The sequence below is a fragment of the Penicillium antarcticum genome (assembly GCF_028974205.1).
Source record: "Penicillium antarcticum strain IBT 31339 chromosome Unknown utg000005l_segment0_segment0, whole genome shotgun sequence".
Lineage (NCBI taxonomy): Eukaryota > Fungi > Ascomycota > Eurotiomycetes > Eurotiales > Aspergillaceae > Penicillium > Penicillium antarcticum.
The window spans coordinates 228,229-251,977 of record NW_026695303.1 but is presented as its reverse complement, the minus strand read 5'-3'; the positions used below and the strand labels follow the sequence as shown (position 1 = coordinate 251,977).

Genomic DNA, 23,749 nt, shown 5'->3' with positions numbered 1-23,749 from the left:
CTTTGTTTGCCGAACATCCACTGTATTGCATGCGGACTGAGAGTTGAAGCTAGCTTTCGGTGGTGTCGATGGTGGTACCACTGCTCAGTGTTTCTACAATGCGACGAGTGGGCTCTGGTGATAGCGACAATGAGTAGAGTGAGATAGCTGTATGGGGGCCATTACCTTAGTATAGATTCCTGCTAAGTAAAATTCAAGAGTGACTTTCTGCTTTTTGTACAAACTATACTGTATTATAGTTCTTTTTGATCAAGTCTGTCCACTTACACAAGTTTCTGCGTACGAGGTTTTGCTATGGCCTCAATAATTGCCAATGAAATGCCTCTGGACAGCATGAAAGCTGCTGCTGTGGAGGCCACGGCCGTGGAATCTACCACCGGGTCGAGTTCTGCAAGCATCAGCGAAAGCGAGGTGGAATCCTCCCAGTCATCCGACAACGAGTCGCTGAAAAGAGTTCAGCAACAGCTCGAGATCTTCCCTGTGCTGCCCACGTCGGTCTATCAACCGTGGGCTAGCAGTCACAGTATATTCCAGTCGGTAGATATCTCGCAATCTACCCAGGCAAATGCGACAGCCTCATTGATTGGCGCCTGGGCAGTGCTTCTTGGAAGATACTCCGCTTTGACAACAGATGTCGTTTTTGGCGTCTCCAGCGAGGCGACCAGCTCGGCAAGAGCGCTTCGCGTGACCTGGGACGCGGGAATGAAGTCAGCAACCCTGCTTGAGCTGGTCCAGAACACAATCGACAACGAAGATGAAGCTCCGTTCGATACAACGCTTCGAACCGCTGTTGTGATCAGCATCAACGAAAACCAATCAATTCCGCAACACCACGCTCTCGTTCTGGCTATTCTATACACGACACCTACCACGATCCGGGTATCTGCCCGGTTTGACCAAAACCTCTTGGACGCTCGTCAGGTGGACCGCATCGTCCACCAGTTCTCCCACGTCCTACTTCAGCTATTCCAGTCACAGGAATGCACAATCGACAATTTGGACCTGTGCTCCCCTGAGGATCGCGCTGAGATTGCGCAATGGAGCCCACCTATGCCTGCTGCCGCAGAGACTACCATTCATGAAATGGTACAGCATACATGTCGCCAGCGCTGGAACGAGCTGGCTGTGCAAGCTTGGGACGGAGATTTGACATATAGAGAGGTTGACACAGCATCAACCAAATTGGCTCATCACTTGCGGAGCAAGTTCCATATCGGGCGCGGTAGCTGCGTGCCCTTGACTTTCGATCGTTCCAAATTTGTACCCATCACCCAACTGGCAGTGCTAAAGGCTGGCGCTGCATACATTGGCACAGAGCCCTCGCAACCTATCACGCGCCTTGAGAAAATATTTACTCAAGTTGATGCGAAGTGCATCCTGTCTTCGCCTAATTGGGTTAGCAAGATGTCAGGAAGCGTCGGGAAGGTTGTATCCGTCAACCAGGATCTGCTCGACAGTCTTCCAGAACAGGAAGAACAACTGCCAGCAGTGGATCCCCAATCGACCGCTGTTGTGATCTTTACCTCCGGATCCACGGGAACACCTAAGGGAATTGTTATGCGACACACGGACTTGGCGTCGGCCATCGTCGCTCACTCAGCGGGCATGAAGATCCCTGAGCGAACCCGAATCCTGCAGTTCTCGTCATTCAACTTTGATCACTCCATCTACGAGATCATGACAGCTCTCATTGGCGGCTGCATTGTGTGTGTGCCAACAGAGGAGCAGCGCATGAATGACCTCGCCGGCGTCATGCGCGAGATGCGTATCCAATACCTCTACGCCACACCTACCGTAGCCAAGCTTCTCACGCCAAGCGAGGTCCCCGATCTTGACACCCTCTATTTGGGCGGTGAAGCCATTTCCCAAAATCTCCTCGATCTTTGGATCGCAGACAAGCGGGTCATCGCTGGATATGGCCCAACGGAGGCGGGTATGTGCGGTTTCTCAGAATTCACAGCCGGGGACGTTGCGAGCACAATCCATGTTTCCCAAGGAGGAATGAACTGGGTTGTCGATCCCAATGACTATAACAAACTGGTTCCCATTGGGACTCCTGGTGAACTTCTCCAAGAGGGTCCTATGGTCGCTGCTGGGTATTTGAACAACCCTTCCGCAACTGCGCAGGCCTTTGTCGACCCGCCATCATTCCGACAGAACAGCACATCGCGATTCTACAAGAGTGGTGATCTCGCCCAGTACAACGCTGATGGAACCTTCAAGTTCATTGCTCGTATTGACACTCAGGTGAAAATTCGAGGCCAGCGCGTGGAGCTTGAGGAGGTTGAGGATCACCTGCAACCCTTGGTATTACCAGACCTAGCCTTCTGCGTCGACGTCGTCCACCTCCAGGGAGCAACTTCGGATGCACTTGCTGTGTTCCTAGCCCCAGAAGAACCCCAGGAAACGAACAACGTCGATGAGGTCTCCCTCGCTGCACAGGATGATGTTTCACGCTGGCAAAAGTTGACGATGCGCATCGAGTCCGAGATGGCCCAGACATTGCCAGTGTACATGGTCCCGACGGTATTCCTCCCTCTGTCAACGAAATTCAGTCTGACAGCATCTGGAAAACTCGATCGCAAGAAGTTGCGCCTTTTCGCGGCCACTCTCACACCGCAGGATATTGCGTCTTTCCGCACACCCCAGGAAACACTCCCTATATCCACGGCTATGGAAGCTCAGCTCTGCGATGTCTGGCGAAGAGTACTTGGAATCGACCGGTTGAGTGATGCGTCTGCAAACTTCTTCAGCCTGGGTGGTGACTCCATTGCCGCTATTCGGATGGTGTCCCTATGTCGTGCCGAAAGTTTGAGCCTTACGGTTCAGGCCATTTTCGCGAATCCCATCCTGTCTGATATGGCAGTTGCCGTTGAAATTCTGGATGGTTCGCGATGCTTTGATCTTGAAGCTTTTGCTTTGGTGGACAATCGCCTGGGTGAATTGCGTGAATGCGCCAGTAGGCAATGCGACATCCAGCCTGACACCATTCAAGATATTTTCCCTGCGTCGCCATTGCAGCAGGGTTTGATCGCCCTTTCGGTCAAGACACCGGGCCTGTACCTCGTGCAGAAGATCTTCAAGTTGACAGACATTGATGTGGATCAAATGATGCGGGCTTGGAATACCGTGGCTCAGCGCAGCGCGCCCTGTCTGAGCACCCGCATCTTTGAAGACGAGTCTGCAGATCTATGGCAAGTTATCGTCAAGGAAGACTTGCAGTGGACAACCGTGACAGAGGGGGTGAAATCCTATCTTCAGCGCGATCTCGAGACCCCCATGTCATTGGGAGCGCCGCTGAGTCGTTTCACAGTGGTCCACGATCCTACAGCTGGCCCCGTGCTTGCACTTACCATACACCATGCTGTTCATGATGCCTGGTCCCTCGACCTACTCCTGCGGGATTTCGATCGCGCCTACCGTAACGAGGCCGTCGAATCGAGTCCCAATTTCGCGGGACTGATCGCTCATCTTCAACAGATTGATGCGAATACCATGCGCGACGGCTGGCAGCAACAACTGGATGCCGCTCCACTGACACCTTTCCCTGAGATCCCCAGGGGATATATTCCCAAGCCAAACGCCTTCGTGGACCTTCAATTTGAACTGCCGACAGTTCACGATACCACCGAATCTGGCATTCCAGCTGCGATCAAGATCCGTGCGGCATGGGCCTTGCTCTTGGCCAGCTTCGTCGGCTCAGATGATGTCGTCTTCGCAAACACGAGCAATGGACGTGGTGCCCCGGTTTCTGGTATTGAGGAGATGAAGGCGCCAACAATCGCCACTTTCCCCGTGCGAGTCAAGTTGCAGCGTGATCAGACCTTGCGCACGTTCCTCCAAGACCTCCAAGCTCAATCTGCTACCCTGCTGGAGCTGGAGCACTACGGTATGCAGAACATCCGCAGCCTGAGTGAGGACGCTCGTATTGCTTGTGATGTCCAATCTCTGCTTCTCGTTGAGTATGACTCCGAGGAGGCGCATTCTCGTCTGCTTCAAGAAACTTGCAGAAGAGCGGGAGTGGCCTTCCATTCCTTTGCGTTTGGTCTGCGATGCACCATTGCCAACCAGAAGGATGTCACTCTTGAGGTGAACTGGGATGAAACTTGTCTAAGTTACGAACGCGTTCAACTAATCTTGAGTCAACTCCAACACGTCGTGGAGCGCGTCTTTTCCATAAGCCCCAGCAGCCGCGTGAAAGATATCGACTTGGTCGGCGCAGCGGACCTAGCGACCCTCGCACAGTGGAATGCGATCTCTCCTGTCAAGCAGTCAGAATGCTTGCACCGTCGCTTTGAGCAGATTGCTTGCATGTATCCCAGCAACATTGCTGTCGACTCCTGGGATGGCAAGCTCACCTACCGCGAGCTGGATGTCAAGTCCACTCGACTCGCGCAGCACCTCATTCAGCAGGAGGGACCTCGTGAAGGCGAGCCTGTGCTCATTTCTTTCGAAAAGTCGATGTGGACTGTGGTCGTACTCCTGGCAGTCATGAAAGCTGGCGGAGCTTGTGTGATGCTGGATCCAACAGTTCCCAAAGAACGTCTGCAGCGCGTCATGCAGAAAACCCAAGCACGAACTCTGATTGCATCGCCATTGCAGATGGAGGCTTTGTGCCCCATTGGCTATTCCTTGGTGACTGTATCCGCAGAAGAGATGGCGATCTTGGAAAATGATCACGCCTCAACACCTGATATCGATTCGAGTTATGGTTCTCCAGAAAGCCTCGCTTTCGTGGTTTTCACTTCCGGTACGACAGGTGAGCCCAAGGGTATTGAGATCTCCCACGGGGCTGCGTGTAGTAGCATCGAAGCTATTGCGTCGGTCATGGAGATCGGCACGGCCTCTCGTGTTGTTCAGTTTGCGCCCTATGCATTCGACGCATTCTTTGGAGAGGTCTTTGTCATGCTCCTCCGTGGTGGATGTTTATGTTGCATTACCGATGAAGAGCGCAACAACAATCTTTCGAAGTCTCTCCAAGCTTTGAACGTGAATTGCGCTTTTCTGACCCCAACTGTTGGTGCATCGCTCGAGCCGGCCGAACTGCCTCAACTCGACTTCTTGGCGATGGGCGGCGAGCGCATGACAGAGGAATGCACACGGAAGTGGGGCGAACGCAGCTTGATGAACGTCTACGGACCAGCCGAGACGACAATAATGTGCTCTGCTTTCCGCGGTATCACATCCTCCGATGATGTTTCTAACATCGGCCGCTCTGTTGGCGCAAGATTGTGGATTGCAAAGAAAGCCGACTTCAATCAACTGGCCCCCATCGGAACCGTTGGCCAGATCCTTGTCGAGGGACCTACACTGGCGAAGGGCTACCTGGACGATGAGGTCAAAACTCGTCTGGCATTCGTCAAGGGTCCTCGTTGGACACTTGATGGACCCCTGGCCCCTCTATTCGAAGGCAGTGAGCGCCGATTCTACCGTACAGGTGACATGGCACGATACAATACCGATGGCACCTTGCAGATCATGGGTCGAGACGATTTGCAGGTCAAGATTCGTGGACAGAGAGTCGAGCTCGCTGAAGTGGAAAGCCACTTGCAGCGCAATTTGCCCGCCGGTGTTCAAGTCGCAGCCGATGCCATCAAGACGAACGAGAACCAGAACGATGCAGCCATCATCGGGTTCATTGTGCTGGATTCCGTCGACTCTGACCATCCCATGATTGCGACGTCGAGTGAAGCCCGACGGGAATTGAAAACCCTGACTGAAGGGCTAGATGCAAAGCTCTCGATGTCATTGCCGCCGTACATGGTTCCTAGCATCTTCTTGCCTCTGACACGCCTGCCTCATACTGCCACAAACAAAATAGATCGCAGTTGTCTTCGCCAGCTTGCCTCCGATCTATCTCGGAACGAGCTGATTTCCTTCTCCCGTGCAGGCACAAGCCATGCCCCGCCCTCTACGCCTGGGGAGAAACGCATGCATGCACTCTGGGCACAGGTCTTGGGCTTGCGACCAGATGAGATCTTTGTCCAGGACAACTTCTTCCGCCTTGGCGGAGACTCCATCAGCGCAATGAAGCTTGTCACTCGCGCGACGGCGACCAACTGGCGGTTCCAGGTGCTTGATGTTTTCAGAAACCCGATCCTCGCAGACTTGGCGCGCGTGGCCCAGGATGTGGACGATCAGGAGCAAGAGGTGCTCAAGCCATTCCAGCTGCTTCAGTTAACTGGCGAGTCTATCGAAACCACGCTGGACCGGGCAAGTGAGATATTGGGAGTGACTGTCGACGATATTCAGGATGTTTACCCGAGTACCCCATTACAGAATGCTCTCATGGCTCTGTCGGCCAAGGAGCCCGGTACATACTTCGGGCAGATGGTCATCAAGCTCCCCAGAACGATGGATCTCGATCTCTGGCGAAAGGCGTGGATGACCATCTATGATCGCACACCAATGCTTCGCACATCTGTCTTCCACGCCCCATCTGGCGGACTCATGCAGGCTGTTGTGCGCTATGATGAGCACTGGGGTGCTGAGGTTGATTTGCAAGACTACCTCTGGCGTGACAAGCGCGCGCCCATTGCCGTTGGCGAGCCCCTGGTGCGATACGCCTTGATTGAAGACCCCACTGGCCGTGGAAACCCCCACTTTGTGCTCTCCATGCATCGCGCGGCGTATGATGAATGGTGCCTGCTTCGCATGGTTGAAGATCTAGAGAAGGCTTTCTCGAGCTTTTCTCTTGACCCCGTGGTTGGTTACAATACTTTCGTCAAGTCCTTCCTGGAGACCGACAATGGTCCCCTGGAACAGTATTGGAAGAATCAGATGCAGGATGCTCCAACCATGGCCTTCCCGCGTCTGCCAGATATCTCGTATCGACCGGCCGCAAACTCCCACTTCACCACTAACATTCCCCTGACAGCGCGGCAGTGCGACTACACGACATCTACGTTCATTCGCTCTGCGTGGGCTTTGCTGCTTGCCCGATATGCCGATGATACCGACGACGTCGTGTTCGGCGCAAGTTTGAACGGTCGCTCTGCACCTGTGGAAGGTATCCAGGCAGTCTTTGGCCCTACTACCGCCGTGGTGCCAGTCCGTGTGCAAATCAACAAGCAGTCGCAGACTGTCGATGGCTTCCTGCGCCAGATCCATGAACAGGCTCAAGAGATGATGGCATTTGAGCAGTACGGCGTTTATAATATCAGCAAGCTCTCCGAACAGATCAAGTCCGCCTGCGACTTCCAGACTCTTTTGATGATCCAAACAGAGGCTGAATCTGGTCCCGCTGCCACTGGTGGAAAGCTGGACATGCAAGTCGTCAGTAACTCCTTCGCAGGTCCATTCCATACATTTTCCATGAGTCTGGACGTTGTCATTGCCGCAGACAAATGTCGAGTCACGATTGAATATGACGCGAACTTGATCGCCGCCGAGGAGATCGAGCGTCTATCGGCGCAGCTGCAGCAGGTGTTCGAATTACTCCACGATCCTGCCCTGGCTGATACGAAACTGTCCGATCTCGACTTCGTCAGCAGTGGCGACATAGCGCAACTTGCACTGTGGAATACACCCCCTCCTGCACCTCAAGATGATCTTGTGCATGCCACTTTCCAAAGGCGAGCGTCTATTCAGCCCGACGCGCCGGCCGTCCGCTCATGGGAAGGCGAGCTCACATACGCTCAACTCGATATTCAGTCTTCAGCAATCGTTCCTGAATTGATAGAGCGTGGCATACTACCAGGCATGAGAGTGCCATTGTTGTTCGAAAAGTCCATCTACACGGTCGTGACGATGCTAGCACTGCTAAAGGCCGGAGCCACCTGTGTGTCCCTTGATCCTGCTCATCCCCTGGAGCGATTGCAGGGACTCGTGAAGGATGTTGACGCAACCCTGGTTTTGTCGAGTCGTCGCTGGTCTGAAAAGGCACTGTCATTGAGTGGCTCAACATTCACAGTCGATGCAGAGTCCATTTCTGAGGCGAAGATCAAGCATCCAACATCGTCAACCATGACCTCCGACACCGTGAAATCAACCGATGCAGCATTCATTCTCTTTACCTCCGGCAGTACAGGTAAACCTAAGGGAATTCTCATCAGCCACTCGGCGTTCACCAGCAGTATTGTCGGACATGGTGAGACTCTGCGCTATGGCGGCCCCGGTTCTTGCAATCTGCAATTCACTGCATACACCTCCGACGTCAGCATTGGCGAGATTTTCACATCCCTATCCGTCGGCGCATGTGTTTGCATCCCATCCGATGCCGAGCGCATGAACGGCCTTGCTGAGGCGATGGAACGCATGCATGTCAACTGGGCGTTCCTGACCCCCAGTGTGGCCTCGTTGCTACACCCGGCCGATGTGCCTTCTCTCAAAACCCTCCTGTTTGGGGGAGAAACCGCTACCGTTGAGAATGTCAAGACATGGGCTCCAGCTGTGTATCTCATCAACAGTTTCGGCCCCGCTGAATGCTCTATTTGGACTCATTGCAGCCCTGGCATCTCACCGTCGGCCTCTGGTCACAATATTGGCTTCGCCCTTGGATGCAACACCTGGATCACCGACCCGGTCAATCACAACAAGCTTGCTCCCATTGGTACCATTGGTGAGCTGGTAGTCGAGGGTCCCAATGTTGCCGATGGGTATCTTAATGAACCAGTCAAGACAGCAGCTGCCTTCATCGATGCTCCAGCATGGTTCCCCTGCGTCGCCAATCGCCCAGCTGGTAAGCTCTACAAGATGGGTGATCTTGTACGGTACCTGCCCAACGGTCAAGTTCACTATGTTGGTCGACGTGATACGCAGGTCAAACTGCGCGGCCAGCGTGTGGAGCTCGGTGAGATCGAGCACCGACTACGCGAAACAATGCCAGACATTGCAGAAGTGGCTGTGGAAATGGTTCGTCCAGCAAATGGAACCGCCCCACCGATGCTCATGGCATTTTTGAGCGTCGCTACCGACGTGGATTATTCGAAAGCCGGCGAGGTGCTTCTGGAAATCGCTTCTTTGGAAAGCGACCTTACTCGGTACCGCGAGGCCATGAAGGGAGCTAACGCAAAGCTCCCAGACCGATTGCCCATGCACATGATCCCATCTGCATATGTTCCCCTGCGATTGATGCCCTTCACAGCATCCGCCAAGACTGACCGTGGCAAGCTGCAGAAGATCGCTCGAGGACTTTCCCGCGAGGATATCTCGCAGTTCTCTCTCGAGGCACACAAGAAGGCTGCCCAACCTCCGACGACAGATATGGAGCGTCTGCTGCATGGATTCTGGGCTCAGGTCCTCAACTTGGCACCCGAATCATTCGGGCGTGATGATAACTTCTTCCGCGTCTCGGGCGACTCAATCATGGCCATGCGACTTGTCGCACTTGTTCGCACGGCTCGTCTTGACCTGACTGTCGAGACCATCTTCTCCAATCCCGTCCTTTCTGCTATGGCGTTGGCCACCACCAAGCTCCAGGTCGCCAACACCGAGTTGCCGGAGTTTGCACTCATCAGCGACATTGCAGTGCTTCGTCGAGAAGCCAGCATTGCTTGCCAGATTCCTGACAGTGCCGTCGAGGACATCTACCCGACTACAGCACTGCAGGAGGGTTTACTGGCCCTCGCGCAGAAGGAAACTGGCTCTTACATGGCCCAATTTGCATTCGAGATCCCCGATCGGATTGACATGGGTCGCCTTCGTGCCGCCTGGGAGACAGTTTACCAGCAGGTACCGATTTTGCGTACGCGTCTATTCCCCAGCGCGCAACATGGTACTATGCAAGTTGTCGTCCAAGGTCAGCTCCGGTGGCGCGGTGGAAATAATAAGGCCGCCTATCTGGAGAACGATCGTCGCGCGGGAATGAGGACAGGTCAACCCTTGTCGCGATTCGCGATTGTTGAAGATCGCATTCTGGTCTTTACCGCCCACCACGCGATTTACGATGGCTGGTCCGTGCAGCCGATCTACAGACGTGTCGAAGAAATATATCACGGCTTGAACACCAAACCACCCATTCACTTCAACACTTTCATCCACCATGTCCTTTCTGTCGACCCCAAAGAGTCAGAGGAGTTCTGGAGAGCGCAATTGGATCACGTCCCACCTCCGGTTTTCCCAGTGTCCGTTGTCAACCGCCAACATCGCTATGAGGATGCCTACATTCATCACGATGTAGCCTTCACCAAGCGCGCAGGGTCTGAAATTTCCAGAGCGACGCTTGTTCGAACAGCCCTGGCACTGGTGCTTGGGCGCTACTCAGACCTTGACGATGTTGTATACGGCACCACCACCAGTGGACGTGCTGCTCCTGTTCATGGCATTGATGACATCGCGGGTCCGACATTGGCGACGGCTCCCATGCGCATTGCCTTCCAGCCTGAAATGAGAGTTCACACCTTGCTTGAGAATGTTCAAAAACAGGCCTTGGCAATGATTCGTTATGAGCAGATTGGTTTGCAAAACATCAGACGTCTCTCTTCAGACGCAAAAGCAGCTTGCGACTTCCAAACTCTCCTCGTGATCCAGAATCCCGAGGATGAAGTTAATCGCGGGCATGCGACTTTCCTGGGATGCCCAACTGCGAACAAGGACTTCTTCAAGCCCTTCCACACCTACCCCTTGGTGCTGCAGTGCACTTTCAATCCTACCGGCTACTCCCTGGACCTCAACTACGATCTCGCTTTAGTCCCTGACTCACAAGCCCATCGGATTCTGGAGCATTTCTCATACCTTGTCGAACAACTTGACACAGACTTAGGCGACAGACAAGTGCAATCGCTTGATTTGATGGTGCCCGCTGACTATGCTGATATTCATGGGTTCAACCAGACCATCATACAGCCTGCGGAGCGTTGTCTGCACCAGCTCGTCGAAGAAATCGCTCACCAGCAGCCAGATACTGACGCGATTGCCTCTTGGGACGGGGTTCTCTCGTATGACAGGCTTGAGCGTCTGACATCTCAACTTGCAGCCAAGCTACTTACGTCACACAACATCGCCCCTGGGTCCTTTATCCCTGTTTGTTTCGAGAAATCTCTATGGGCCATCGTTTCAATGATCGCCATCATGAAAACTGGGGCTGCCTATTGTCCTTTGGATCCACACCATCCACCTGAGCGCCTGCGCGAAATCCTAGAAGACGTCAAGGCGCCAGTGATTTTGTCTTCGTCGGCAAATATCGCCCTGTTATCGGACTACATGATCCCTACCGTTGTGGTTTCGCATGATCTCTTCGATGACGATAAAATTTACTCTGGACCAAATGTGACCATCAACCCATCTCATCCAGCGTATTGCTTCTTTACGTCTGGCAGCTCAGGAAAGCCCAAGGGTGTCATCACGTCTCACCGAGCCATCGCTACGAGCGTGTCAAACCACGGTGTATTCGGCTTTAGCCGCAAGCCGCGGATCTTGCAATTCACAGCTCTCACATTCGATATTTCCGTTGTTGAGATATTCTCTACTCTCGTTCATGGAGGATGCATCTGCATTCCCTCCGAAGACCAGCGACTCAGCGAGATTGTGCCCATTATGAACGATATGAAGGTCAACCTTGCAATCCTCACTCCTTCTATCGCTCGGATTCTCTCCCCGGAACAGCTTCCCCACCTGGACCAGCTCATTCTCGGTGGTGAGCCCATCCGAAAAGACTTGATTGAACGATGGGCTGGCAAGGTGCGTCTTGTCAACGGTTATGGTGTAACTGAGGCATCCGTTTGCAACGTCATTTGCGACATTGACAGCCCAAGCTTCTCAGAGCGAACCATTGGTACTGCCCTGGCCAGTACCAGCTGGCTTGTCGATCCCAATGATCATGATCGTCTTGTCCCGGTTGGCCTCACAGGAGAACTGGCTATTGAAGGACCGATTGTCGCCGACGGGTATCTCAATGACCCAGTCAAGACATCCGCGGCTTTCATTGAGAATCCCAAATTCCTGGCACAGTTCCCCAACAAGCAGCATGGATCTGACCCTCGCCGCATCTACAAGACTGGTGATCTTGTTCGCTACAAGCCCAATGGTTGGATCGACTTCATTGGCCGCAAGGACACCCAAATCAAGCTGAACGGCCTCCGTATTGAGCTGGGCGAGATCGAATATCGCGTCCGAACTGCACTTGGCCCCTTGCCTGATTTCGCCGTCGAAATTGTTGCACCAGAGGGACGCGTTGAAAACCGCACCATTGCACTCTTCCTCTCTGCCAGCGATAGCCATGGGGATCCTCAAACCCTCATTCGCACTCTTGATGCTGATTTGCGACAGACACTGCCTGCCTATATGATTCCCACCATTTGCTACTTCCTCGAGGAGATGCCTCTACTGGTTTCCGGTAAGGTTAACCGTCGGGCGCTGCGTACTTTCTCCCTTGATGCTACGCCCGTTTCGCTACAGCATCAATTGGCAGTCGAGCCTCTGCAACCCGTCGAAAGTGAGGCCGAAATGACTCTCCAGGTCATGTGGGCAAAGCTTCTTTCTCTTGACCATGACGCCATTGGCCGGAATAGCTCTTTCTTCCGCAGTGGTGGTGATTCCCTTGTCGCTGTGAAACTAGTTTCCATGGCTCGGGAGCAGAATATTTATCTCAGCGTGGCGACAATCTTCGAGCACCCTGTCCTATCTGAGATGGCACTAGCCATGACTGCCTCCACAGGTGGTCTCATTCACGAGCCACCATCCTTTTCCCTCATTCGCCGTGAGTCTGTGAGTAGCCTACTCCAGGAGGCGGCACGTCAGTGTGGAGTCGCTATGCATGACATCGAGGACATGTATCCCACCACTCCCCTCCAAGAAGGAATGATGGCTGCTTCAATCCAAGACCCTGGAACCTACAGCGCGCACTTTGCGTATCGACTGGCGCCATTCCTTGATGCTAAGAAATTCAGTCACGCCTGGCACGCTGTGATGGAGCGTGCTAGCGTCACCCGGATGCGTATGGTCCACACAACCGCGTCTGGCTTTGTGCAGGTTATCCTGCGACGACCCATCGAGGTCGACTTTGTTGTCTCCAACGACCTTGAGCAGTACAAGCGTGACCAACTTCGTCGGATCATGGATCTCGGAAAGCCGCTGTACCGTATGGCTATCTTGGGAGAGGGTGGTGACGGTGGTGCAACTCGCTATTTCATATTGACGATGCACCATGCCGCCTATGATGGCTGGAGTACCACCAATCTCTGGCGCAATGTCCAAGAGGCTTACTACGACATGAACCAATCACCAATTTTGGGGCCGAACCATCTAATTCGCTATCTGGATGACCAAGGTGAGGCAGAGACCCTCGAGTTCTGGAAAAACTTCCTCGAGCCAGCGGCGCCCCCGTCCTTCCCTGCTCTGCCCTCGGTTGGCTACCGCTCTGTGGCTGATTCAGAGCTCACATCAAACATTCGATTCTCGATGCCTGCTCAAGCAGACAACACGGTCGCGACCGTGCTGCAAGCTGCCTGGGGTATGTTACTATCTTTGCATGAAGGGTCTCAGAACGTCACTTTCGGCGTCGTCGTCAGCGGACGTACAACCCCCATCCCCAGCATCGAGAATATGGTCGGCTCAACCATCGCCAACTTCCCCTTCCGCGTGTCCTATGAGCGTGAGCAGACAGTGTCCGAATATCTCGCTGCCATCAAGAAGAGCACCACCGATCTCATCCCCTACCAGCAAGCGGGATTTCAAAACATTCGAAAAGTCAGCCCAGAAGCTCGCGCCGCCTGTGCCTTGCGCACCCTATTGGTGTTCCAAGCTACAGGATCAGCAGCACTGAATCTGGATCTTGGTATGGGCATTGAACCATTGCCCGTCACCGTTGCTGGATTGTACACATTCCCAATCACCATGACCTGTTCCCAAGAGTCCACAGGTATCTCCGTCAATGTCTCCTACGATTCGCATGTGATTTCATGTGCGCAAATCCACCAGCTGCTCGGCCAGTTCGAACACTTGCTAGATCTGCTCGCCAACCTGCCCACCACAGCACCAAACACTCAGCTCAAGGATATCGATCTCATCAGCCCATCGGATATGAACCAGATCGCACAATGGCACATCAACGACAAGGTCGAACCTAATGAGCGTACTATCCATGCCATGATTCATGATCAGGCCCTTGAGCGGCCATCTGCATCGGCCATCTCCTCTTGGGACGGTACACTGACGTACTCCGAATTGGACGATCTCTCGGACCGTCTAGCGCAGCACCTTGTCGGGCTTGGTGTTCAACCAGAAAGCTACGTTGGCTTTGCGTTCTATAAATCCATCTTCAGTATTGTCGCCATCGTTGCCATTTTCAAGGCTGGTGGTATCTGGACACCCCTCAATCCCGCCCATCCGCAGACTCGCCTTGCCTCATTCCTGAGTCGGTTGTCAGCGTCGGTGATGGTTACAATCCCGAGCCTTACACACCTGTTTGCTGACACAGGAGTCAACATGGTGACTGTTACCAAAGAATCCCTTGAAGCACTGCCACCCCTTTCGCCTACTTATAGTGCTCCTACTGTTGTCTCTACGAATGCAGCGTATATCATGTTCACATCTGGTAGTACCGGCGAACCTAAAGGTGTAGTGGTCGAACATCGCAATGCCTGCTCTGGTCTGCCTGCACAAGCCGCATTGCAGGGCAAGACATCAAATTCACGCTACTTGCAATTTGCTGCGTTCACTTGGGACTTCTGTGTTGGGGAGATCTTCGCTAATCTTGTCAGCGGTGGTTGCGTTTGCATGCCTTCTGAAGAAGATCGCCTCAACGACCTCGCTGGGGCCATGACTCGTCTCAACATCAACCAAGCCTCACTGACACCAACCGTCGCAAGTCTCCTGTCACCTGGAGCGGTGAAGCTCGAAACCCTTTCCCTCGGCGGCGAGGCTCTAACTCAAGAGCTCATCAATATTTGGGCAGACAGTGTGCGATTGACCAATGTCTACGGTCCCACAGAGTGCACCGTTTGGTGTACTGGAAAATCAGGCCTCCGCCATGGAGGCTCCCCAGCCAACATTGGATCTGGACTGAACTGTTCCATCTGGATTGCGGATAGTGAGAACTACAACCGCTTGATGCCCATAGGGGCTGTCGGTGAAATCCTCGTGGATGGTCCTGTTGTTGCAAGAGGATATTTCAACGACCAAGTCGCAACTGACAAAGCCTTCCTGCAAGCCCCTGATTGGGCGTTGCAGGCAAACTCCTCTCCTCGCCGGATTTACGCTACTGGTGATTTCGGAATGTACGAACACGATGGCACTATTCGTGTCCTTGGTCGTCGAGATGCGCAGGTCAAGTTGAATGGACAACGTGTCGATCTTGGAGAGATCGATTTCCAACTTCACCGTATCATTGGCGGTTCTGCTTCGCCAGCCACTGAGGCCGTCAAACTGGAGAACAGAGGCCGACCTTTCTTGATTGCATTTGTGCCCTTGACTATTGCGAACCCAATCGATGATTCTCTTGCCATTCTCACCGGCGAAGAGGCTCAAGCTAGTCTGCATGCAGTTGTTGATGGAGTCCAGCGCGACCTTGCCAAGGTACTGCCTGAGTTTATGATTCCCCGTTTCTTCGTCCCTATCAATCGCATTCCGACCTCAAGCAATCTCAAGATCGATCACAAAGCACTCCATGCCCTCTGTGCCAGTTTGACGGTTCCCGACCTGACAAAACTTGCTGTGGCCCCAGCACTGGGTGAAATGCATGAGCCTGCGACTGAAAAGGGTCTTACACTACGTGGGCTGTGGGCGCAAGTCTTGGAACTCAGCGAGAGCGACATTTCTGGCCAAGACAGCTTCTCGGCTGTCGGAGGTGATTCTATGGCTGCCGTCAAGCTTGTTTCTCTAGCAAGATCCTATAGATATGCTCTCACAGCAGACAAGATCCTGCAAAACCAAATTCTCGACGACATGGCCGTCTTGATGGATCCTATCACTGCCGATGACACAGCTGTCATCCAGCCCCTATCTTTGGTGCCAAAGGAGAAGGACATCGACCAACTTCAGAAGGAAGTTGCCACGCTTTGCAACCTCCCTATCGAGTCTATTGAGGACATCTATCCTGCCACGCCAGCACAGATTGGCTTCCTCACGATCTCTTTAACTCGCCCAGGTGTCACTTGTCTGATGACAGCCTTTGAAGCGCCCGCGTCAGTTGATCTCGATCGTCTGAAGGCAGCCTGGGAACGCACCACCCATGCTCATGCGGTGCTCCGTACTCGTGTCGCCCAGCTTGCCGACGGAAGTTGGATGCAGGTCGTTGAGAAGCCTTCACCTACCGCCTGGCGTTCTGCTCCTACAGTTTCGGCTTACTACGACCAGGAACTCCAGGATGCGACCGGACCCGGAACACCTCTCAGTCGCGCCGGGTATGTTATCGATGAAAATACCGGCAAACGCTATTTCATCACCACTGCTTGCCACTCTACATACGATGCTTGGGCATATGCACTCCTGTTCGCTACCCTGGAACGAGAGTACTTGTATGACGATGCCAATAAGGAGCTAGAAGTGCCCATGAACCGCTTTGTTCGCTACCTGCAGAACAAGGACCAGGATGCGCAGGATGAATTCTGGCGCTCCCAGCTAGCCGACTATACTCCTCCACCCCCTCTCGCGACACCTCCGTCCGACCCAGCCCAGTGCGAGGCCAATTCCATTTGTGACCTTGAGGTGCATCTTGAACCTCACCGACTCCGTTCCGACATCTCTATACCAACCGCCATTTACGCCTCATGGGCTCTTGCCCTTTGTCAAATGCTGAATGTCGAGGATGTCACACTCCTTCTAACTCTGAGCGGACGTAACGCTCCTGTGGCGGAGATTGAACAAATCATCGGACCCATTCTCGCGACCGTCCCGCTGCGCATTCGCGTCGATCCTCATAAATCGATCCAAAACCTCCTCCTCAATATTGAGTCTCAATGTCGAATCATCATTGCACACGAACAGTGCAGCATCCCCCACATTAAAACTCTTTCCTCTTCTGCTAAGCAGGCATGCGAACTCGCCTTTGGATTGACTGTCAACCCCTACAACCACCACAAAGCAGATATTGGTAGTGGAATCGGCCTCGTTCGACCCCTACGTCTACCCGTGGCAAACAGTCCCAATCCGTTCTTCCTTGATTGCGCTATTTCCGACTTTGGAGTCGATGCATTTGCCCTGTTTGATGATCGCGTGGTCTCCAGATCCCTTGTGAAGACGTTCTTCGCGCACTTCGAGAACAACCTCCGTCATGCGACTGAGGGAGCGGGAGACATTCTTGTCAAAGATATCCAGATGCAGCCAAGCTTGCTTGAGGAGGATGGTCAGGTTCTGCGCATGGTGACGCAAGCCTCCGGTTTGGGATACGATCCAGTCTCTAAGGAGGTCATCAATGTTTACGAGGCATACCAGAAGGGCGGTGTCTTGGAGAATGGTTTCAAGGCCTTGGATGAAGGTGGTCGTGGACGAGGACCTATCAAGAGTCAGCATGGGCAGTACCTGAAGTAGTCTTTTTGTGTGATCTCTAATATTTTGTTTTATTTTGCGATATATTAGCAATTTGACTCCGTGTTTTCTCTATTTGGATTTTCCTTTTCTACACCGTTCCTATAATTAAATTCACCTGATGTTGTATATTTATCTACCGCGGTGATGCATTGATGTTTAATGGCTCGAGTAGTCATTTGATGTACAAGCACAACGTTTATTGTCTAGATTCAGAAGCGGACTAAATAATTTTTCAGACACGAATAGAGCAAAAGAGAAAAATCATATCTATTCCGTACAGCAAGGATGCTGAGGTTTACATTTTTCCCAGCGACTTGCTTGGTTCATAGCTAAATACACCAGTTGACACGTAGACAAATCAATCTCAGAATAACTTTCCAACGAGGCCGAACTTCCCTAGAGACGGGTAACTCGAAACATCCTCAAATTGATCATGCAGATCATCCAGCGCAATCAGATGTTGCGCGGTCCTCATACCTGCCTCCCGCTCCTTTTCAACTTGTTCCCAGCTCCAGGCCATGTCCCCGTTCGCCAAAGTAACAGCCTCTAAAGTGGCTTTATCGGGCAAAAGTCCCATTTCTTCTAGAGCATCCTCCGGACGAATAGTCTTGCGACCTTCTTTGAACACAAATTTGGTAATTGCCGAAGTGAAGACCATCCCTTTCGCCAGGGCCGCAACCTCCTCCCGCTTCTCCGGATGATCAGCCTTGGATGCCTGGATCTTGGGCATTTTCCTCGCCGATCCCGGCTTGACAAAGTAGCTCACAACATATAACCATTTCTCATCCCAGGCGAGGACTCGCGAGTGAATCTCGTAGGCGGAGTACGGCTTGACTTCCTTCCGGAATGTACAGCAGGTTCCTCCAAGTAATACTCGCATCTTCTTGGGCCGATCTTTCTGGCTTTTGGAGCTCTTTCGAGTCGGGCGCAGAGAAAGATCGCCCGCACCTTTGAAAAGCCTCGTGAGAAGGTGGATGCGGTTGATGTCGAGATCACTGAAGTAGGTACTGTCGGATTTGTGGCCATTGATGTCGCACTCGTATAATGGACTGCGGGAGCTGGTCACGATGTATCCAAAAATACCCTGCCCTCCGTGCTTAGCCGCAGTAATGACATCGGACTTTTTCGTGACGGAATGGTATAGAACAGCGACAATAAGTCGAGCCTAAGATGGTGAACACGGTTAGTAGCTGGACAACTTTGCGAGAAGACGGGGTTACAAACATGCCACATCAGCGGTAGACTCTTCGCGCTGGTTAGAAGAAGTCCAACACCAATACTGGCCCAGGGATGGGCTCGAATGATCTGCCACATACTCTCTCCATAGTCGGAGATGCAGGAATACAGGGCCATCGCGATAGGGTCAGCGGTAAGTTTCCCAATTAGCCAGTAGAAAACAATTAAAAGCAAATCAAAACTGCGAATTGCAATGAAAAGAGTCAGCTCAGTATATTTAGAATCTCACTCGTCGCGTGGAACGACAGTCCGTGGGTGGGTGGGCTCAACATCCACCGGTGGCACCACCATAGACCCCAAACGCCAGGCTTCATATTTTACACATAAATTAAAATGAAGGACTTGTTGCTCTAATACAGCTGAAGAATTCGTATTTTTAACTCTTTCTTTGCATGAAATTTGACAATCATGCTCAACAATACACCGGAAGTGCCTCTGGGCTTCCTAGGAGGCCTCGCGCGGGAGTTCATCGCCCCCATTGACGATGCATCCAAATCGCATCCTCAATTTTGGCTTACATTCAATTCTCCTGTCTTTCTGGATAGTCTGAAATCCTACTTTGGAGCTTCTGCGGGTATTCTGCTTACCTTGGTCCTTGTATATGTCAGTCTATCACCAATTTCCAAAATCGGTCGACAGGAATTCTAATGAAACCTTAGACAATTGCTCGCTCAGTATACCTTGTCACCTGGCATCCGTATGCTAAGTACCCCGGGCCCTTTTTGGCCAAATTCACTATCCTTTACAGCGCATACCATGCACTAAAGGGTGATCTTCATCTGGACATGTGGAAGTGCCACCAGAAGTATGGTATGTGGCGCGGAGTCCGAGAGACCACAGAACATTGCTAACTCAACTGCTGTATTAAGGCGACTATGTTCGTTACTCTCCTCATCGCCTCTTAGTCAACACGACAGAAGGGCTGAAAGGTTGGGACTATTTTTTAAAAGCCGAGTAATCTGATCTAATTATCTCTCTAGAAATCTACCAATCAGCCAAACAAATCCAAAAATCTCCCGATTACCAGGTCATGAACCTGAAAGTTGCGAGCACCTTCACTGAAGTTGACAAAAAGATTCACGAGCGAAAGCGTCGCCTGGTCAGCCACGGTTTCTCCGATGCCTCGCTTCGGTTGTATGAGCCGCGGATTCTGACTAACGTCACCAAACTTGTGAATCGAATTTTATCTAGCAAGAAGGCCGAGGATGGATGGACTGAGTCTCTGAACATCGGCGATTTCGGTATGTCTAGAATTTAATGTTATAGAGTTCGAACCTTCTAACCGCTTAATCTATCTAGCTGGTGACTTTGCTTTCGACGTGATGACATCTGTTATCTACGGACTCTGCTACAATCTGCAGGAAGATCCTAAGTATAGATTCATCATTCCTGTTATTTCAGGTGTCAACTTCCGAATTGGCATTCTATCGCAGGCGCCTATGCTAGCTTGGCGCAAGATGGACAGATATATATTCCGTAGAGCGATCAAGGCACGAAATGTGTTCTTAGGCTTCGTTGGAAAGATCATCAAGGATCGTATAAAAGCAACAGATATCACCGGAGATGCGTTCTCCATTTTGTTTGCAGCCAAGGACGATGAGCTTAAGGAGGGACTGAGCCGCGATCAGTTGAATGCCGAAAGTCTGAACTTTGTCGTGGCCGGTAAGATCTTCACGAATGAAGAAGAAAGATAGAATCGCTGACGTTTTTTCAAATTCAGGATCTGACACCACTGCCACTTCAATATCCGCGACTATCTTCTACCTCACCAGATACCCCGACGCATACGCAAAGGCAGTAGCGGAAGTTCGTTCCGCATTCCACGACATCAACGATGTGCGTCTGGGCCCAGCCCTCAACTCCTGCGAATACCTCCGCGCTTGTATTAACGAAGCAATGCGCATGTCCCCTCCTGTCGGCAGCGCTCTGTGGAGAAAAGTCCTTCCCGGAGGATTGTCCTTTGGCGGCGAGTATGTGCCCGAGGGCTGCGAGCTGGGCACCGGTATCTACAGTATTCACCATAGCTCCAAGTATTACCGTGATCCCTTCGTGTACCGACCGGAGCGGTGGTTCAGTCAGCCCGATGCCAACGGTCAATATTCCGAGGAGGCGGCGCTCGAGCTCGAAGAAGCAAAGGCTGCATTCAATCCTTTCTCTCTTGGTATGAGGGGATGTGTTGGCAAGGCTCTGGCGATGAACGAGATCATGCTTGCTTTTGCGGCGCTTTTGGTTAGTTGTGATATTCAGTTAACTCATTGTGAGGAATCTCGTCTTGGTGAAGGGTCTAAGAGTGCTGAATATGGACGTCATCGCGTTTTCGAATACCAAGTGAAGGATTGGCTCATTGCCTGTCGCAATGGTCCGATGGTGAAGGCAAAGGCCTGGTCTCGCGATGAATGATAAGTCAAGACTGGCGGATTGAGGAGGCTGTGCGTTTCAAAGCAATTTCTGCCTGTATATGAAGTCGGATCAAGGCGTATCCTCTGAATTTATGGATAAATCTGCAATGAATGTGAACTTGAAGCCGGCGTTGGTTCTGGGAAATGTTCGCTTACTTGGGTCTGTAATCAACTGCGAGATAATGGAGATATAGCGCTTGGTACGAGTCATAATATAGAACTCTGATAGAGATGGTGAAGTACGAAAATGAGGGTACAGTTGACCAGTTGGCTTTAGATGAGACGACAAAACGTACCTGGGCATGATATAACCAAACAATACGTGAAGATGATATGAAAGCGACAGTAAATTCCAAATTCCATTTCATGAACGCGGATAGTATCTCTATCCAAGATCTAACTCTACATTCAAAATATCAAGCACCGTCCCCAAGAATTCCGAGACCTTCTCGGCCTCCTGATATGTCTCATTAAAGTAAGCCGCAAGCGTGATCCGATCGCGCCAAGTATAAAGGAATATGTCGATCGCAGGAGTGAGGACTTCACATGCAATCTCAAAGTCCATTACTTCCACATTGGAGTATTTGTGTTGTATCACGCTCTCCACCACCCCGAGACTACTCAATAAAGCATCTGCCGGGGAAGGCGCCGATCCAGTCATAAACGGCATAGCTTGCTCGATCAGCTCATCGATGACATTGGGAAGTCTTACATCCTTCTGGACACTTGTATATCCCCGTCGAAATGTATTCGCGACGGACGAGAAATCGGATACTTTGATCGTGGGAAACCACCCGGTACTGTAAAGCGTTGCTGGGTGGTCGAGTGTATTGCCTCCGTAGGCATTGCGTCCATCAACATTGAACGCGCCCGCGTATACTTCGGAGACGGGGTTAGTATTAAATTTCTTCGTTGCGCATGCGATTGCCGCATGGACGGCATGCGTGATGGTGAGGCCTTTTGTTTTCAGCACCGCCAGTAAAGCCCGCGTCTCGCTCTCGGGCAAAGCTCGGACAATCCGGTTCGTTCGTTTTGGCGCCCGGTCACTCCATCTCTTGTCTTGTATCTTCATGGGCAAGGACATTGCTGGGAGTGCGGAGAGGAATCTTTGCAATTCCACTGCTGCTCGTCGCCTATCGTCATTGTTGACAGGAGGAAGACTAGCAGCCACTCGAAACGAAGGCGATAAACTGATGATGTTATAGCTGGAATCCTCTTGATGCACGGAGGAGGCAATGCTAAGCAAGTTGTCGACGATAAGCATAAGTCCTTTGCCATCAATTGAGGTATGAGGTGCCTGCAAGACAATTTCTCCCGAAGAAGGCAGCACAAATAACGTTGGTCGCTTTGGTGGACGAGTTTGATTTCGCAGTGCAGTTACAGACATGCCAAACGGGATCACAATGAATGTCTCACTGAGCCATCTGGCAGTCTCAGATTTGGAGGGGGCAATGTAGGTCCAGATGCCAGAGTGTCGATCTAGAACGCTGGCGATGGAGGCGTGCTTCTGGCGGATAACCCCCCACGCCCGACGCAGCTCCGGTAGAAAGCTTGGAAACCCGTCTTCCAGTTGTAACCTCAGCGCTACCGTCAGGACAAAATGCTCTTTACCGAATTTTCGGCCAGTCTCCGTGATCATTGTCATCCACCGCTCCATCGGAGTTGCCATTCGCTGGTACAAGCCGGGTGCTGTTTCACGCCATCTTGTATCGATTCTGCCGGGCATGCTGAAGACTGTTTTGTCAAACGCTTTCGCCTGCACGCTTCAAAGGATATGTTCGTACATGCCTTGTCTTTGGGTCAGGGTAATTTTCCCCAGGGGCTCTGAAATTATGTCAGGCTTTCTGATGACGACTGGGGAGGAGCGCCTGGGTTGGGCGCGTCAGATCAGCAAAGAAAGATCTGTTGAATAGTGTGTGTGTTGGGGGGGGGGGGGGGAGACATTGTTGGCTTACCTAGGTAGTTATCTGATAATACCTAGGTAGCTCCCTTGGTATGCAGGTTATTCTTACCTAGCTAGTGTGCCCATGGGGTGGTGCCACCTCAGGACAAACAGAAACATATATTTTTGCGAAAGAATTCGGAAAATGGTATCGAGTGCGATGCTACATTCATGAATCAGGCCACAAAGCAAAGAAAAGCCCCTAGAGACATCTTGGTATAATAGGACAAAATAGCAAGTAACAACCTTAGAACATTACACTACGGATATCTGTGCTTCCAAGGTGGGTGCCACTAACTAGTTTGAGAACCATACGAGCCGCTCGAGGATTATTTCGGCGGAGATGAGGGTGAAAGCCAGAGTAAATGCGAATAATCATATGATTTATCATAATATTGAAAGATTCAACAAAGTAGAAATGGTCGTTTGTTGTTCTGTTTGTTCTGTGGAGTTGGCAAATAAGCTTTGATGATCTGCATTAATGTGGGTCGATATATCACGTGACCTAACGAATGTTTGTACTTCATCGAGTGAACGGGTATTTTTTCAGACAAATCCCCTTACTAGCGGAGTAGTTAAGCCGACGGTTTCCAAGAGCCATATAGTATTGGTCCCTTCACAAAGGCCGAGCTGAAATTGCCGGGCGTAGTCGATCCCGAGAAAAGATGCGCAATCCTTCTGGGGGATTTGTACCGCTTTCTTTTTTTCTTTTTGTCATCGTAATTTTCTACATCCTACCCATGATTTGATGTGAATGAATCTATTG

The 23,749-nt window shown here is 51.8% G+C and overlaps 4 protein-coding genes across 4 annotated transcripts; 2 read left to right on the top strand and 2 right to left on the bottom strand.

The window, feature by feature from the left end:
- Positions 1 to 318: 318 nt before the first annotated feature.
- Positions 319 to 17,406, top strand: N7508_004750 (nonribosomal peptide synthase; the record flags this gene model as incomplete). Its single annotated transcript, XM_058462816.1, has 1 exon — positions 319 to 17,406. The coding sequence occupies one exon, from the start codon at positions 319 to 321 to the stop codon at positions 17,404 to 17,406; it is 17,088 nt and encodes a 5,695-aa protein (XP_058319294.1).
- A 364-nt stretch (positions 17,407 to 17,770) lies between these two features.
- On the bottom strand, positions 17,771 to 18,759 carry N7508_004749 (uncharacterized protein; the record flags this gene model as incomplete). The annotated part of the gene is made up of 2 exons (XM_058462815.1): positions 17,771 to 18,571; positions 18,631 to 18,759. The coding sequence occupies 2 exons, from the start codon at positions 18,757 to 18,759 to the stop codon at positions 17,771 to 17,773; spliced, it is 930 nt and encodes a 309-aa protein (XP_058319293.1).
- Positions 18,760 to 19,050: 291 nt separating this feature from the next.
- N7508_004748 (cytochrome P450) lies at positions 19,051 to 21,042 on the top strand (the record flags this gene model as incomplete). Its single annotated transcript, XM_058462814.1, has 6 exons — positions 19,051 to 19,245; positions 19,302 to 19,452; positions 19,512 to 19,571; positions 19,623 to 19,883; positions 19,942 to 20,304; positions 20,363 to 21,042. 6 exons carry the CDS (start codon positions 19,051 to 19,053, stop codon positions 21,040 to 21,042), a joined length of 1,710 nt encoding a protein of 569 aa, XP_058319292.1.
- Positions 21,043 to 21,426: 384 nt separating this feature from the next.
- N7508_004747 (uncharacterized protein) lies at positions 21,427 to 22,767 on the bottom strand (the record flags this gene model as incomplete). Its single annotated transcript, XM_058462813.1, has 1 exon — positions 21,427 to 22,767. One exon carries the CDS (start codon positions 22,765 to 22,767, stop codon positions 21,427 to 21,429), a length of 1,341 nt encoding a protein of 446 aa, XP_058319291.1.
- Between the last annotated feature and the right edge of the window lie 982 nt (positions 22,768 to 23,749).